This window comes from Carlito syrichta, unplaced genomic scaffold (genome assembly GCF_000164805.1).
Source record: "Carlito syrichta isolate Samal-C Ts95f unplaced genomic scaffold, Tarsius_syrichta-2.0.1 Scaffold315782, whole genome shotgun sequence".
NCBI classification, from domain to species: Eukaryota; Metazoa; Chordata; class Mammalia; order Primates; family Tarsiidae; genus Carlito; species Carlito syrichta.
In genome coordinates this window covers 5,488-22,478 of record NW_007259878.1, presented here as the reverse complement: position 1 = coordinate 22,478, position 16,991 = coordinate 5,488, and the positions used below count along the sequence as shown (strand labels likewise).

The window sequence follows — 16,991 nt, the reverse complement described above, 5'->3', positions numbered from 1 at the left end:
ATAAATAATATACTTTATATTAAATAAAATATAAATCTAAAGAGCAAGGAATTTTAGAATTCCTCCTTCTACTATAACAGTGCTTTATACTTAGATACGTGTCGTGTACCTGAAACATGTGAATTAAGAAGGGAGACCGAACTTAGAAAAATCAAATGTGACTCATATTCATGTAAAGTATTAAGGTTAAAGTTCATATGGTACTGTGCATGCTTTAAATATTAAACATTAATATTCATTTTAAATCTTTTTTAAAAATAAAATTTCAAATATACCCACAAATGGTCTCTGGAAGACAAAACCCTTCAGGTTGATTTCTTGACAGTTACAGTTGACATTTCAAGTTTACTAATCTTCCAGATAATAGATGTTTATAATGAATACATTGCTTAGTACTTATTTGGTATTTGAAGGAAATATACTTGCTTAAAAAGCAAATACACCAGATCAGATGTTTTAAAGTTTTAAATGTAAACTCAAATTTTAAACTTTAAATACTTACCTGGAAATGCTATAAATCCTAAGACCATCAATTCGTAAATTCTGGCATAAAAAAATGTAAGTGCAACTCCAATATTTTTCTAACCAGAGCTGAATCTTCAATACAAAAAAGGGAAAAAAAATCTTCTGCTCTCATCTAAAAGTTCCCCCAAATTATCTGTAAACACGAAGGTATTCTATTACTCTTTCCAAATTCTCTGAATTTCTACATCTTTCTATAAACTATAAACTATAAATTGGTGCTACATATTTATTTGTTGATTATCTGATTAATTCAAGTAAAAATTCTCAGTACTTACCAAAATACTTTAAATTTCTATTAGCTCGCCATTAGTACGCTATTTGTAGTTAAAAGAACAAAAATTAGAATGGAAGAGCTAAAATGAAACTGCAGTTTCCACAGGTGTGACTGCTGGGTTTTGTGTTATGATGTAGAATCTTTCCAAATGAAACAGACTACAAATATTCTCTTACCTGCATGCCAACTAAAAGTTTCTTCATAACTTAAAGGAGAGAATGAGTTCTTTCAGAACTTAAAAAAAAATCATGATATACAAACATTCAAACATACATTCACACACAATTTTTGATGTTGTTTTTTTGTCTTCTAAGAACCAAAACAGGATATTTCCAAGGATGAGTTAGAAAACTCTTTGTGTTCAGACTATATTACTATGGATAAGTTCAGAAGAGCTTTTGAAATACTGGCCTTATTAGACAATCAAAAAGCATAAAAATTATACAAAATAAGAAGAGTAAAATATCTCTAAATAAAAATAAAAATATGAAATTGGCAACAAACACATCAGTTTTAAATCAAAGTTTCTCATCAAACCAGTCTTCAGTTCAGTTATCACAACACTGTGTTCTAACAATAATCACTTTCTTTTATAAGACATCAGAAGTCGCCAGAGTTGCAAATTCTGAAAAACTTCAATAATTTATGTAGCAGATTTCTTACAGTCCAAATTTGTTTTTGCTTCCATAGACAATGCTGGTTCTTTGGGTTCTTGCTTAACTTGGCTCACAGAAATGGTACCTTCTGGATCTTCTTCAACTTCAAAACCAAACATAAAAGAAAAATTCTAAAGGTTAATATATTTATAATACTGAAATCTTTAGAATTATAATGAATTTATAAGCAAAGCAAAAACTAGAAGTTTAGAAAAAGACCCAAATAATTGAAAAAAGCAGTTGATATATTTGAAAACTCAGTGTTTCTGACATTTTAATAGTCATTCATTATTAAATTTCATCAGTATGCTTCTACTAATTTAAAAAAAAGAGAATAAGAAAAGTATAAGTTATTCTCTTCTATAGGTACCATAACAAAAAACAGTCCATAATTTGACAAAATTATGAGGAACATCTCATGTTTAAACTTAACCATTAAAAAAAAATGTGTAGCAAACAATAAAAAAATATGTGTGGCAAGGTACTGTGACACATGCCTGTAATCTCAGTTACTTGGGAGGCTGAGGTAGGAGAACTGCTTGAGCCCAGAAGTTTGAGACCAGCCAAGGCAGTACAGTGAGACCCTGTCTCAACAACAACAAACTGAAAAGAAAAAAGAAGGGATTTAAAAACCAGGAAACCTCCCATCATTTGAAAAAGATTTGTTGTGCAAACAGCAGGCACATGTACAACAAATACAGGGACATAGGCTGGGCATGGTAGCTCATGCCTGTAATCCCAGCACTTTGGGAGGCAGAGGCTAGATGATTGCTTGAGACCAAGGGTTCAAGACCAATCTGGGCAACTGATGAGACCTTCTCTGTAAAGTAAATCAAAAAGTTAGCCAGGTGTGGTAGTGCACACCTATGGTTCCAGCTACGTGGAAGGCTAAGGCAGAAGGATCATCTGAGCTCAGTGGGTTGAAGCTGTGGTGGCTATGAGCGTGCCACTACACTCCAGTCTGGGTGACAGAGTGAGACACCATCTCAAAAAAAGAAAAAAAAAATCATTCAAATTTGGTTACAAAGAGAGATCTCCTTTAAAGCAATCTGGATTAGAACTCCAAGAAATATCTTGACACAACAAAGAAGGAGGAAGCCTTTAGAAAGAAAAAAAGCTTTGGAAAGCAGACAGATCTAGGTTTAATCTCTTCTCTGTCACCTACTAGATATGAGCTTCTGACAATTATTCAACCTCTCTGAGCCTTGTTTCTCCATCTGTAGAATGGGGACACCACTAACTATTTTATGGAGCTGTGAGAATCAATTCAAGTATATACCTTTTGCCTCTTGTCTACTACAGTTCCTCAGGAGTTAAAACTGGAAAAATTCTCTTATAAGTAATGCTTCCAATAAATTTAAAAGACAATGATTCTTTTCTGGAAGAAGCTATTTCACAGTTTCCCTTCCCCAGAAAAATGATGACTAAGATGGGGGAAAATACTGCATGCATTCTAAAAATACCTTTTTTTTTTTGAGTCGGAGTCTCACTCTGTTGCCTGGGCTAGAGCACAGGGGCTAGCTCACAGTCACCCCAGAGCTGACCTGCTAGGCTCAGACAATCCTTCTGCCTCAGCCTTTCAAGTAGCCGGAACTATAGGCGCATAGTACCACGCCTGGTTAGTTTTTTGATTTATTGTAGAGATGAGGTCTCGCCAAGTTGCCTAGGCTGTTCTCGAACCAGTGGGCTGAGGCAATCCCCTCACCTCGGCCTCCCAAAGGGCTGGGATTATAGGCTTGAGCTTGTACCCGGCCCTAAAATATCTTCTGCAGAGACTTTTTTCAAAGCAAACTGTAAATGTTTTCCTACAAGAGTGCCCAATTCAAACAATTTGTGGGAAAAGAAGTGACAGAGTTAGATCAAGTATGAGTTAACAGAATTTAATATTACATTGACTGGGTTAGTAATAAAGTGAAGATAACAGGTTTTAGAATAAACTCAACTGCCCAAGTCTTACTCTTTCTCTTTCAGCTTCCAAAGAACTCAATATTTAGGTCTATAATTTAGAAATCTTCCTTTTAATCTTTATATCTGTCCAATTATTCCTTTTTTTTTTTTTTTTTTTGAGTCAGCACTCTATCACCCAGTCTGGAGTGCTGCAATGGCACAATCATGGCTCACCACAGCCTCAACCTCCTGGGCTCATGTGATTTTTCTGCTTCAGCCTCTCAAGTAGTTGGGACTACAGGTGCATGCCACCATGCCCAACTAATTTTCTTTTTCCACAGAGAGGAGTTCTCTCTATGTACCTTAGTTAGTCTCAAATTCCTGGGTTCAAGAGATCCTCCTGCCTTGGCCTTCCAAATTGCTGGGGTTACAGGCATGAGCCACTGCACCTGACCTTTCATTCCATCTTTTTTTGTGAGTGTACATAATCAATTTTTCCAAAATAACTTTGCATTGAAATAGTGTTCCTTGTTTTATTTGCTCCTATCAATTTTTTTTTCATGTATTCTAAAATGACATTCCTGGCTTCACATCACCAGAGATTTCCCTGGGAAAACTAGGTAATTAAGAAATAAGTAATTTTTTTTTTTGAGTCAGAGTCTTACTCTGTCACCCAGGCTGGAGTGCAGTGGCATGCTCATAGCCACTGCAGACTCAATCCTAAAAATAAAAGGCGATCCTTCCAGGTGATCCTTCCACCTCAGCTTTCCAAGTAGCTGGAATTACAGGCATGCGCCACCATGCTTGGCTAATTTTTTGAATTATTGTAGAGATGCGGTCTAGCCAAGTTTACCAAGCTGGTCTCGAACCCCTGGGCTCAGGTAATCCTCTCACCTCTGCCTCCCAAAGTGCTGGGATTATAAGCACATGCCACCACTCTGGCCCAGGAATAAGTAATTTCAATGGGATTAAATAATTACTCCCATTAGTCACACCTCCTATTTCTTTTTTTTTTTTTTGAGTTGGAGTCTCACTCTGTCGCCCAGACTGGAGTGCAGTGGCCGCTCCCGGCCACGGCAGCCTCGACCTGCTGGGCTCCAGCGATCCTTCCACCTCAGCCTTCCAAGTAGTTGGAACTACAGGTGTGCGCTACCACGCCCGGCTAATTTTTGATTTATTGTAGAGATGAGGCCTCACCAAGTTGCCCAGGCGGGTCTCGAACCCGCGGGCTCAGGCAATCCACTCAACTCAGTCTCCCAAGGCGTGGGATTACAGGCTGAGCCAACGAGCCCGGCTACACCTCCTATTTCATTATCATGTTTAAAAGGCATAGTATTATCAATGTTCATCATAGGCTCTCTCATAATCTTAAATCTACATTTTTACATTAGCCGATATAATTCCAATTATTATTCTAGTTTTCGCAGCATGTGAAGCCACTATAATACATTTCTAGTTAGAAATAAAAAGAAGAAAAAAACTTTATAGTTTAAAAGTTCTTCTTTTTTTTTTTTTTTATTGAGTTGGAGTCTCACTTCGTAGCCCAGACTGGAGCGCAGTGGCCGCTCCCGACCACCGCAGCCTCGACCCGCTGGGCTCCGGCGATCCTTCCGCCTCAGCCTTCCAAGTAGCCGGAATTACAGGCATGTGCTACCACGCCCGGCTGATTTTTTGATTTATTGTAGAGATGAGGTCTCGCTGCCCAGGCGGGTCTCGAACCTGCGGGCTCAGGCAGTTCACTCACTTCAGCCTCCCAAAGGCGCGGGATATCAGGCTGACTAACAACATTTCCTCCCTTTCTATCAAAATTTTGCTTGATTTATATAATATTATAAACCCACAAGGCAGAAATGATAGTTTTATGTGTAGCGTGATACAGTGATGATAGTCCATAAAGGATAAAAAAAATCATAACTTGATTTTAACTTACTAAGACCTGGGTGGTTGCCTATAATCCGTATTGGGATGGTCTGCACATCTCCCAACAGAATCTGATGAACAGTTCCTTCCAGGTTTCCTGTATCCTCAACATCTCCAACTTCCACCAGCTGGTCCATTGCAACTAGATTTTGATTCGGTCCTGGAACGTTACCCATGGCAGAGGCAGTACTATTGTTCTGGGTTAGGCATGTATCTGTTTGAAGGCTATGACTTTGATCAAGCATTAGAGAATGATTATCAATTATAGCATTTCCTATTGAATCCAGAAGTCTTGAAGGACTGGAGGAGGGCTGGTTATTTACTGATATCAGAGCTGGTGATCCATCAGGAGAGGTGAACGTTGGTTGCAACTGCAAACCCTTTTAAACCAAAAAATGTTACATCAAAATATTTGAATTTACTATGTATGATATTTCTTAGGATATATTCTACTTTTGGCAAAAAATTGGAAGAAATAAAATGAGTATTACTAAAAAATATTAAGTGAGGACAGAAACAAGAACAAAGAGAAAAGTAGTACAACTAAATTTATTGCATTCATAGTCAACCTCAAACTTTTTCAAAACATACTGTTTGAATTATCTTAAATCAAGGGACAAAGAGGTCAAGAAATTAATAATGAACACATACTTGTTCATTATTATAATTTTATAACAATTCTCTAAAATCCCTAGAAGAAGAGGAGAGATTGCGGAATAAAGAAAAGGGCCTCAAGTCTGGCCACTTCATTGGATACTTACCTGCAGTTGTGTAAATATTTTGGGCTGAAATGAGGAAAGTGAGGAGAGCAAATGGGTTGGCTCTGGAGACAAAGAAACCCCTTTCTGATTTGCTTCCACTTTGTTTGTAACTGCTTCTCCTGGTGAATTTCCTAAATTATGTAAAAAAATAAACTATCAAAACAAAATAATTTGTATGACTTCTATTATACTTTATAATATACTTTATTACAACTTTTTCTATCAGAACTGGAATAGGAATTAAGGTCAAAGTTTTGCAAAGGACTTCAAGAAGTCATCAAGTCCACCATTTGCAGAACCTGGCAGATTATGAGAATCTTTAAGGGAACTTAAAAAGTATATAGATTCCTAGGTTCAGGAATTTCAATTTTAATCCAGTAGATCTAGGATGGGATCTAGGAATACACTTGTCCCTCTGTATTCATGGGAGATTGCTTCCAGGTCCTCCCTCAGATACCAAAAATATATGGACCCTCAAGACCCTGATACAAAATGGCATAGTATTTGCATATAACCTAAGCATATCCTCTCGTTTACTTTAATCCTCTCTTGATAATTTATAATACCTAACACAATGTAAACACCATGTAGATAGTTGTTATACTATATTGGTAACATATTTACCAATATAATTTAATTATATTAATATATAATTAAATGTAATTTAATTATATTAATATATAATTAAATGTAATTTAATTATATTATATAATTTTATAATTTAAAAATATTTTTGATCTGTGATTGGTTGACTCCATGGTTGCAGGTTGACTCCATGGTTGCAGAAGTCACAGATAGAGAGGGACAACTGTATTTTTTTTTCTTGAAAGATTCTTTACCTGTTATTCTAATCTAGTCCACTCTCATGTTATAAGGCTAAACTATACCTAAACTTCTCTAGATGTGTGAAACCTATCTTTTATAATATCCTTCAGAACAAACCAGTAATTGTAAGTAAGAGTTTTCCTGAGTTCTGAGAGCCACTCCGGTAAATTAATTGAGTCCAAGAAGCAAATGAATTGAACCAACTCTTCCTGAGAACTTTTTTTCATTCATAGAAATCTTACTTAAAGAGAAAAGAGAAGCCAATAGAGAAATTTCTTCAGCTTCTCATCACCATGTTCATCTTCATCTATCTCTTCAGTTTTCTAATGTCTTAAAATAACTTCTCTCAACCTTACACTGCCTTCATTGCGAAGTTCTTGAAAAAGTGGTCCACACTGTCTCTATTCCTTCACTTATCTTCCATTTACTCTTCAACTGTCCCAATATGGCTTCTTCCCAATACACTCCATTGATATTCAAGCTTTCCACATCTGATCTTATGCCCTTTACTCTCTCCTTTGCCCCACCAATGCCTTATTCTTTTGCCAATGTTGCTGAGCTCAGTAAATGCCACTATCAGTCAGTTACTCATGGCAGAAATTCAGAGATTATTCCCTGAATGGAGGTACCTAGAAAAACCTAGAATAAACTTAGTTTATTCTTAGTTTAGTCCTTTTGCTTCAGCATAGCAATTTTTGCTTAGATTTTACCCCAACATGCTCTGAATCTAGCACAGGTTAGACATAGATAGATACATTTCCAATAGACAGGTTTTAGGAAGTCTTTAGACATTCTATCACAAGTCAAACTGGCAGCCTACCCCACACCTTGGCAAATCTCCATTAGATGCAAGACAAGGACAGAACCATAGAAATGATAATAGACTACCTTTGGTCGAGTTTGTCTATTGGAAATGTCTGACAAGTCTCTTGCAGGAAAAATGCTTCCTCTTGTCTCCCAAATAGCATACCACCATGGCAGCAATCATGTGACTAACCCACCCATATGCCTGCTGTCCACCACCTGACATCAGTACCTGCGCTTACCTGCCCCTTTGTGATAACGTGCAACAGACCACCACACAATCACTTTAATGACCTTACCCCATCCAAGGGAAATGGTTAAAAGGACTCAACCACGAGCAGTCATTTTGCCACTGCCTTACTAGATTCTGGTGTGGCCATGTGCTCTTTGAGCTATGGTCATCACCATGTTTCTTGGCTTTGGTTCCCTTCCCTACCTTGGGGAGCTGAGTCTCCTCTTTCTCTTTCTCTCTCTCTCTAATTTACTTTTTTAAAAAACTATACTTTCTAATATAACTTCTGTGCAATTCTTTGCATCTTTCATGCAGCACTGGATTGCACACCAGACACCCTACACCCCAAGTGGGCCTGCCCTAACATTCCAGTGGCCCCGCTGGGAGCATGCCCTAACACTTCCCATACCTAGTCAATCAGTAACCAAGGTCTTTGAAGTCTACTTAAAAAAAATAACTCTTAAATCAGGGGTGGTGGGTCACACCTGTAATCCCAGCACTTTAGGAAGCAGAGACGAGAGTAGTGCCTGAGTCCAGGGGTTTGAGACCAGCCTGGGCAATATGGCTAGACCTTGTCTCTACGATAAATCAAAAACTAGTTGGGCGTAGTGGCACATACCTGTGGCTCCAACTACTTGGAAGGCTGAGGCAGAAGGATTTCCTGAGCCCAGGAGGTGGAGTATGTGATACCCATGAGCGTGCCACTGCACTCTAGCCCAGGCTGATCTCAAACCCATGGGATCAGGCAATCATCTTGTCTCAGCCTCCCAAAGTGCTGGGATTACAGGTATGAGCCACCATGCCCGGCAGTATATATTTATTTAATGTGCTTTTTTTCGCTTGCTAAACTTTAAGTTCCATACGGCAGGAAACTTATCCATTCTTTTCTGTGCTCATCATTGAGCACAGTGAGCGAAATATGTGCAGGATAAATGAATAACACTATGAATTTGAAACCTATTCTGTAGGCAAAGTGACTCTTATTAAAGGTTAAGTACGTGGAAGAATAAAAAAAAATATTTTGCTATTATTATATACAGCTATTAATTGATTTTAGATAATTTAATTAGGTGTAAACTTTTTAGCAGGCACCATGCTAGGTGCTAGGTTCATTAATTTGAACATGCACTCACTATAGTAATTTGAATAAAATACAATCCTTCGGCCAGGCTCGGTGGCTCAATCTGTAATCCCAGCACTTTGGGAGACCAAGGTGAGTGGACTGCCTGAGTACGCGGGTTCGACACCTGCCAGGGCAACTTGGCGAGACCTTGTGTCTACAATAAAATCAAAAACTAGTCGGGTGTGGTAGCGCACGCCTGCAATTCCAGCTACTTGGAAGGCTGAGGCGGAAGGATCACTGGTGGCCAGGAGTGTGCCACTGCACTCCAGTCGGGGCAACAGAGTGAGAATCCAACTCAAAAAAACCCAAAACAAACAAACAAAAACAACAACAACAACAAAAATACAATCCTTGTCCCTGAAAGGCTTGAATCATTATGAAAAATACAGACACATCAACAAAAGGTTATCATATTAAATACAAAAGAATAAACAGCTAACTTTATATAGGGGCTAAAGTTAAGAGAGCACTTGAAACCAAAGAGATTGTTATTTGAAGAGTAAGAGAAGGTTGCCATGTAGAAAATAAATTTCCAGCCGGGCTCGGTGGCTTAGCCTGGGAAGCTGAGGTGAGTGGATTGCCTGAGCCTGTGGGTTCGAGACCTGCCTGGGCAGCGAGACCTCACCTCTACAATAAATAAAAAAATCAGCCGGGCGTGGTAGCGCATGCCTGAAATCAGGGCTACTTGGAAGGCTGAGGCGGAAGAATCGCCGGAGCCCAGCAGGTCGAGGCTGTGGTGGCCGGGAGCGGCCACCGCACTCCAGTCTGGGCGACAGAGTGAGACTCCAACTCAAAAAAAAAAAGAAAATAAATTTCCAGAAGAGAGAACATATGCAAAAAGATTGAAATAAGACTGGAATAGTAAGAAAAATAGCAATAAAAAAGAACAGATGAGAAAAAGCAAACCATACAAAATAGACAATAGTTCCCATATCAAGGTAATTTTATGGTTATTACTACTGGAATTAGCCTTCTGGTAAGTCAGCCACAATTCACTGTGCTAGCAATCAGCTTAGAAATTTCAGTTCATAAAAAAAGCATAAAAGCTGAGAAGAGGAAATTTAAATAGTGAGAAATATTTTGATAAACCCTAACATAGTTGCTCTTCCCTCTTTGGGTCCTGGTTTCCTTGCCTATAAAATTAGATAAGACACTAAAAAAAATTTTTTTTAGAGACAGGATCTCACTTTGTCTGGGCTGAATTGCAGTGGTGCAACCATAGCTCATTATAACCTCAAATTCCAGAGCTTAAGTGATCCATGCCAGGCTAATTCGTTTTTTGTTTTTGTCTTGGTAGAGACAAGTTGCTAAGTTGTCCAGGATGGTCTTGCACTCCTGGCCTTATGCAATCCTCCTGTCTCAGCATCCCAAAGTGTTGGGATTACAAGCATGAACCACTATGCCTAGCTGATAATATCTTAAGTTTGTTCCGTTTTTTTTTAAAAGAAAGATTTATTGAGAGGACAGAAAAGCTCCCACAGTGGTAGGGGACCCATAGGGGTTGTCCAGTCTGTTCCATTTTTAACACTGATTTTATATACATACATACATACATACATACATATATATGCTAAGGAGTGAGACTCCAACTCCTTAGTTGGAGTCTCACTCCTTAGCCCAGGCTGGATAGAGTGCAGTGGCATACACATTCACAGCCACTCCAACGTCGGCCTGCTGGGCTCTGGCAATCCTTCCACCTCAGCCTTCTGAGTAGTCGGAACAGAACTACAGACGTGCACTACCATGCCTGGTTATTTTTTATTTTATTGTAGAGACAAGTCTCGCCAAGTTGCCTGGGCTGGTCTCAAACCCACAGGCTAAGGCAATCCACTTGCCTCGCCCTCCCAAAGTGCTGGGGTTATAGGCTGAGACACTAAGCCTGACCTGATTTTATATTTTAAAGGTATTCAAGATAACCTACCTTCTGCAAAGGTAACTGTAACAGCCTCTTTAAGAATATTCCCACTGTCTGTAGTCCACTGAAGCTGAAATGGGAACATTTATTTCAGTAAAAATAAAGCATTTATATTAAAATAAGTATCTTAAAACATCAGTGTAACTGTCATATTTTATTGAAAATGTAAATATGCTTTATTCTGCAATAATTCTCTTCACCTGTTCACATTCAAGCAAAAATATATTTCATTATTCACATATATTAAGAATTTGGATAGCAAGTGTAGATGACAAAGACTACTGCTAACCCTTAGAGTGAGTAATTATGAATTATGAATAGCAGTCCTAGCTTAAAAAAAATACAAAATCTATTCAGTTACTGAATTTGGACAGGAAAAGTTAGGAGAGCAAAGGCTACTGCTTTTTAGGTTTTTATGCAAAATCACTGCCTGTATTATAATTAGTAGTTTCTGGTGGGTAATTATAGTTATCTCTTCAAAGCAGGTGAAATTTTCATAGAAATGACTAACATTCAGGCAGAAACCACCTCAAATCCCTGTATTTCCTGCCTAAAAGTATGAGGTAAAACTAATATCCACAGATGGCATAAGGAACATCATGATTTTGAGTGGTCAAGAGTGAATAATTCTATTTAAATTTGCCCATCTATTTAAAATATGGGAATTCATACACAGCATGTGCTTAATAAATGTCTGTTAAATAAAGATATAATTTTTACAGAGAAAAATTGTGCTGATTTAAAAGTCATTTTATTATAGTCAGAGTTAAGAATTCACTGATTTTTCTTCTTGTGAGAATAATAAAAAAATTTTAGTCAAGCTGTTATCTGATAGTATTTACATTTTAAGAAAAAGATGCCATTATTTTTTCTACTATCACAGTTATTCAGATGGTCTAATGGTAACTATCCTCATTATGTCAATTAATAGAAGCTAAGAAAGATTCAATATTAAATAAGGAACTGTGGTTGTAATCATACCGTTGCTGGAATAATCTCTGGGTTATATACTGTATCTCCATTTCTCAAGGATTGCTGTACTTCATGGATGTGATTTTTTATATCATTTACAGTTGGAAAAAAAGATAAATTATGTCTTTCAGGTACCTCGTCAGGCTTGAACAGTTCCCTTTCCACAAATTTTCTGTGAAGAATATAAAACAGAAGAAAAACATTAACCATTTACCAATATGCTTTTTGATGAAAACAGAGAGGTTCTCTTTTACTACAAATTTCTGTAAAGTATGGTTTACAGCTCTATATGCAATTTCTATTTTCCTACTTTTAATTTTTCCATACATTAAATCATAGAATTCATGCAGATTATAGAAATGTAATATTTTCTTTTTTTTGTTTAGAGACAAGGTCTCCCTCTGTTGCCCAGGCTGGAGTGTAGTGGTGCAATTATCACTTCTTTTAATAGACATGGGGTCTTATGTCGGGCACTGTGTGGAATACTTTACATCAAATATCTCCTTTAACCTTTATTACGATCCTATGATGTAGGTAGAATTATCATTCTTACTTTACAGATGAAGGAATGAGGACTGCTGAAGTTAAATAATTTCCTCAAAGTCACATGTGTACCTAATAAGAAAGTTTGAACCTACACTCAGGTTATGTGGATAAATATCACATATTGTTTCCAAAAGGCATCGATCAATATTATATAAAATATGATGTGTTTGAATTTTATAAGTATACAACAAGAAGAGAGAAATAGAATGTAGCATTGCTACATAATTGTATAAAAAGTAAATGCGTTAAAAATAATGAAGTTTAGCCGGGCTTGGTGGCTCAGCCTGTAATCCCGCGCCTTTGGGAGGTTGAGGTGAGTGGATTGCCTGAGCCCGCGGGTTCGAGACCTGCCTGGGTAGTGAGACCTCATCTCTACAATAAATCAAAAAAATCAGCCAGGCGTGGTAGCGCATGCCTGTAATTCCGGCTACTTGGAAGTCTGAGGTGGAAGGATAGTTGGAGCCCAGCAGGTTGAGGCTGTGGTGGCCGGGAGCAGCCACTGCACTCTAGTCTGGGTGACAGAGTTAGACTCCAACTCAAAAAAAAATAAAATAAAATAATGAAGTTTGGCTGGGCACAATGGCTCATGCCTATAATCCCAGCATTTTGGGAGGCAGAGATGAGAGGACTGTCTCAGTTCACGAGTTTGAGACCAGCCTGGGCAATTGGTGATATCTCATCTCTAAAATAAGTCAAGAAAAATTAGCTGGGCGTGATGGCATGTGCCTGTAGTTCCAGCTACTTAGAAGGCTGAGGTGAAAGGACAGCCTGAGTCCAGGATGTTGAGGATGCGGTGGCCATGAGAGTGCCACTGTATTTCAGCCTGGGCGACAGAGTGAGATTCCAACTCAAAAAAAAAAAAAGATGAAGTTTAACATATATATGCTTATCATATTTGACAGACCAAATTGCAAAGCTGTATTATATCTCTATTCTTAAGATTCAGGTTTAGTAAACAGTGAATGGCTTTACCAAATTTTGACTTTGTTCCAACGATGTCCCAGTAGAAATAAATGTAAAATGTCTAAGAAAGCTACTAAACAGAAAAGGCATGCTATTAATTAAGAAATAATTCTAGGAATTACAGTAAGTCCTTACTTAATGTTGTAGGTTCTTAAAAACTGCAGTAAGCTAAAGGATGTATCACAAAACAATTTTTTTTTCTCCAACACTATTAAAAATGACATTGAATGAAAAGATATTGAGGCTGAACACGGGTGGCTCATGCCTCTAATCCCAGCACTTTGGGAGGCTGAGGCAGGAGAATAACTTGAGGCCAGGAGCTCGAGACCAGCCAGAGCAAGATGCCGTCTCTACAAAAAAAAATAAAAACTAGCCAGGCACAGTGGTTATGTCTGTGATCCCAGTTAATTGGGAGGCTGAAGCAGGAGGATCACTTGAGCCCAGGAGTTCAAGATTGCAGTGAGCTGTGATTTCACCACGGAACTCTAGTTTGGGTGGCAGAGCAAGACCCTGTCAAAGAGAAGAGAGAAGAGAGAAGAGAGGAGAGAGGAGAGAGGAGAGAGGAGAGAGGAGAGAGAAAAGAGATGCCATACACAGTGGCTCACCTATAATCCCAGCTAGTAGAGAGGATAGCTTGAGGCTAGGAATTCAAGACCATCCCAGACAACACAGTAAGACATCGTCCCTTAAAAAAAAGTATAAAAATTAAAAGACACTGAATGAAATGATGTTCCTTGAAGACCTGCTGTGTGTCCTTTCAATTAAAGTAGCAGTTTCTTTCTTTTGAGTCTGGTCTCACTCTGTCACCCAGGTTGGAGCGCAACAGCACAATCATGGCTCACAGCAGTCTTGACCTCCAGGGCTCAGGAAATCTTCCCTGTTTACCCTCTGAAGTAATTGGGACTACAGGTGCACACCACCACATCCAGCTAATTTTTTTTATAGAAACAAGGTCTTGTTACATTGCATAGGCTGGTCTTGAACTGCTAGACTCAAGTGATACTCCTGCCCTAGCCTCCCAAAGTGACAGGATTACAGGCATAAGTCACTGCACTTGACTTAAAGTAGCCGTTTCTAAGACTCTATAGACAACTTTAACAGAGGAATTACTGTACTCATTTTGCTATTCAGATCAGATTACACACTAATGAGTAAGAGCAAGGTTAAGTACCAGAAATCATGGCAATGAACACTGGCCTAAATTTTAGTTATGCCTGTTTCTTGTTTTTTTTTGAGTTGGAGTCTCACTCTGTCGCCCAGGCTGGAGTGCAGTGGCACACTCACAGACATCCCAGCGTCAACCTGCTGGGCTCTGGCGATCCTTCTGCCTCAGCCTCAAGTAGCTGGAACTACAGGCGCGTGCTACCACGGCTGGCTAATTTTGATTTATTATAGAGACGAGGTCTTGTCAAGCTGCCTGGACCGGTATCAAACCCGCAGGCTCAGGCAATCCACTCACCTTGGCCTCCCAAAGTGCTGGGATTATAGGCTGAGCCACCGAGCTTGGCCCTGCCTGTTTCTTAAGCAAATTATTTAACTACTGGAGACTCCAGTTTCTCATATGTAGAACTAGGAAAAACATACCTACTTTATAGAGCTGTTGTAAGAGTAAATGAGATCATGTACATAAAGAGTTTAGCACAGGCCAGGCATGGTGGCTTGCATCTGTAATCCCAGCACTTTGGGAGGCAAAGGCGAGAGGACTGCCTAAACCCAGGGGTTCGAGACCAGTCTGGGCAACTTGGTGAGACCTCATCTCTACAATAAAGAAAATAATTAGTTGTGCACATTGGTGCGCACCTGTGGTTCTAGCTACTTGAAGGCTGAGTTGGAAGGACCACCTTAGCCCAGCAGGTTGAGGCTTGGTGACCATGAATGTGCCACTGCATTCCAGCCTGGACAGAGTGAGACTGACTAAAAAAAAAAAAAAAAAAAGCTGCCGGGCTTGGTGGCTCAGCCTGTAATTCTGTGCCTTTGTGAGACTGAGGTGAGTGGACTGCCTGAGCCCTGGGTCCGAGACCAGCCTGGGCAACTTGGCGAGACCTCATCTCTACAATAAATCAAGAAATTAGCCGGGTGTGGTAGCACACGCCTGTAGTTCCAGCTACTTGGAAGGGTGAGGCGGAAGGATCACCGGAGCCCAGCAGGTTGAGGCTGCAGTGTCCGGGAGTGGCCACTGCACTCTAGTCTGGGTGATAGAGTGAGACTCCAACTCAAAAAAAAAAAGAAAAAAAGCTTACCCGACACACACCATGTAAGAGTAATTATTACAATAATGCTTTTAATGCTTATTATGTCAGGCACTGCATGGAATAAAATGTTAATGTGTTAATCATAATAGCTAGTATTCATGTTATTAATAAATATTAGTGATATTAATAATTTTAAATAAGTAACAAATACTATATGATAAAATAATAAGATAATAAAATTGTTATTTCTTAAGGATCCAAAAAATTAAATAAAATTTCATTAGACAGGCCGGGCTCAGTGGCTAAGTCTGTAATCCCAGCACTTTGGGAGGCCAAGGTAAGTGGACTGCCTGAGCTCATGGGTTCAAGACCAGCCCAAGCAACTTGGCAAGACTTCGTACCTACAATAAATAAAAAATTAGCCAGGCGAGGAGGTAGCACACGCCTGTAGCTCCGGCTACTTGAAAGGCTGAAGGGGAAGGATTGCTGGAGCCCAGCAGGTCGACACTGGGGTGCCCATGAGTGTGCCACTGCACTTCAGCCTGAGTGACAGAGTGAGAATCCAACTAAAAAAAAAAAAATCCATTAGACAAAGAACTATTCAAATTCTTCTATTGTAATAAAATTTTGTTTTGTTTTGTTTTTTGTTTTGAGTTGGAGTCTCACTCTGTTGCCCAGACCGGAGTGCAGTGGCTGCTTCCGGCAACCACAGCCTCGACCTGCTGGGCTCCGGCAATCCTTCCGCCTCAGCCTTCCAAGCAGCCAGAATTACAGGCATGCGCTACCACGCCCGGCTGATTTTTTGATTTATTGTAGAGATGAGGTCTCGCTGCTCAGGAGGGTCTCAAACCCGCAGGCTCAGGCAATCCACTCACCTCAGCCTCCCAAAGGCGCGGGATTACAGGCTGCGCCACTGAGCCCAGCTTGTAATAAAATTTAACTGCATTTCAAATAGCTTGAAATAAGTATCTTGCCCTAGGTTTCAAACTCTGTTTCTACAAAGTTATGTTCCTCTAAAGGTTTTTATTTTCATTTTATTTTTAATTTTTTTTGAGTTGGAGTCTCACTCTGCTACCCAGGCTGGAGTGCAATGGCACGCTCATGGCCATTGCAGTCTTGACATGCTGGGCTCAGACGATCCTTCCGCTTCAGCCTTCCAAGTAGCTGGAACTACAGGTATGCGCCACAATATTAAACAATTTAATTTATACATCATTTAGAAATAGTCCACTTTGTTAAACCTTAATACAGAATGTCTCTAATGAGCAATTAGAATTACAATAAACCATACTATACATGGCTTGTCAAGCATGTACTAAAAAATAATCAGCTCAAAAATACAACTATTAGCCGGGCTCAGTGGCTCAGCCTGTAATCCCGCGCCTTTGGGAGGCTG

The 16,991-nt window shown here is 39.2% G+C and overlaps 1 protein-coding gene across 1 annotated transcript in view; it reads right to left on the bottom strand.

Moving 5' to 3' along the window:
* Positions 1 to 1,087: 1,087 nt before the first annotated feature.
* Positions 1,088 to 16,991, bottom strand: part of CARF (calcium responsive transcription factor) — a 21,212-nt gene continuing 5,308 nt past the window's right edge. The window contains exons 4-8 of the mRNA XM_008073237.1: positions 11,904 to 12,066; positions 10,929 to 10,992; positions 6,024 to 6,154; positions 5,273 to 5,642; positions 1,088 to 1,558 (exon numbers count right to left, since the gene is read on the bottom strand). Coding sequence (XP_008071428.1) covers positions 1,443 to 1,558; positions 5,273 to 5,642; positions 6,024 to 6,154; positions 10,929 to 10,992; positions 11,904 to 12,066 — 844 coding nt within the window. The 3' untranslated portion in view covers positions 1,088 to 1,442. The remainder of the gene's footprint in view (positions 1,559 to 5,272; positions 5,643 to 6,023; positions 6,155 to 10,928; positions 10,993 to 11,903; positions 12,067 to 16,991) is intronic.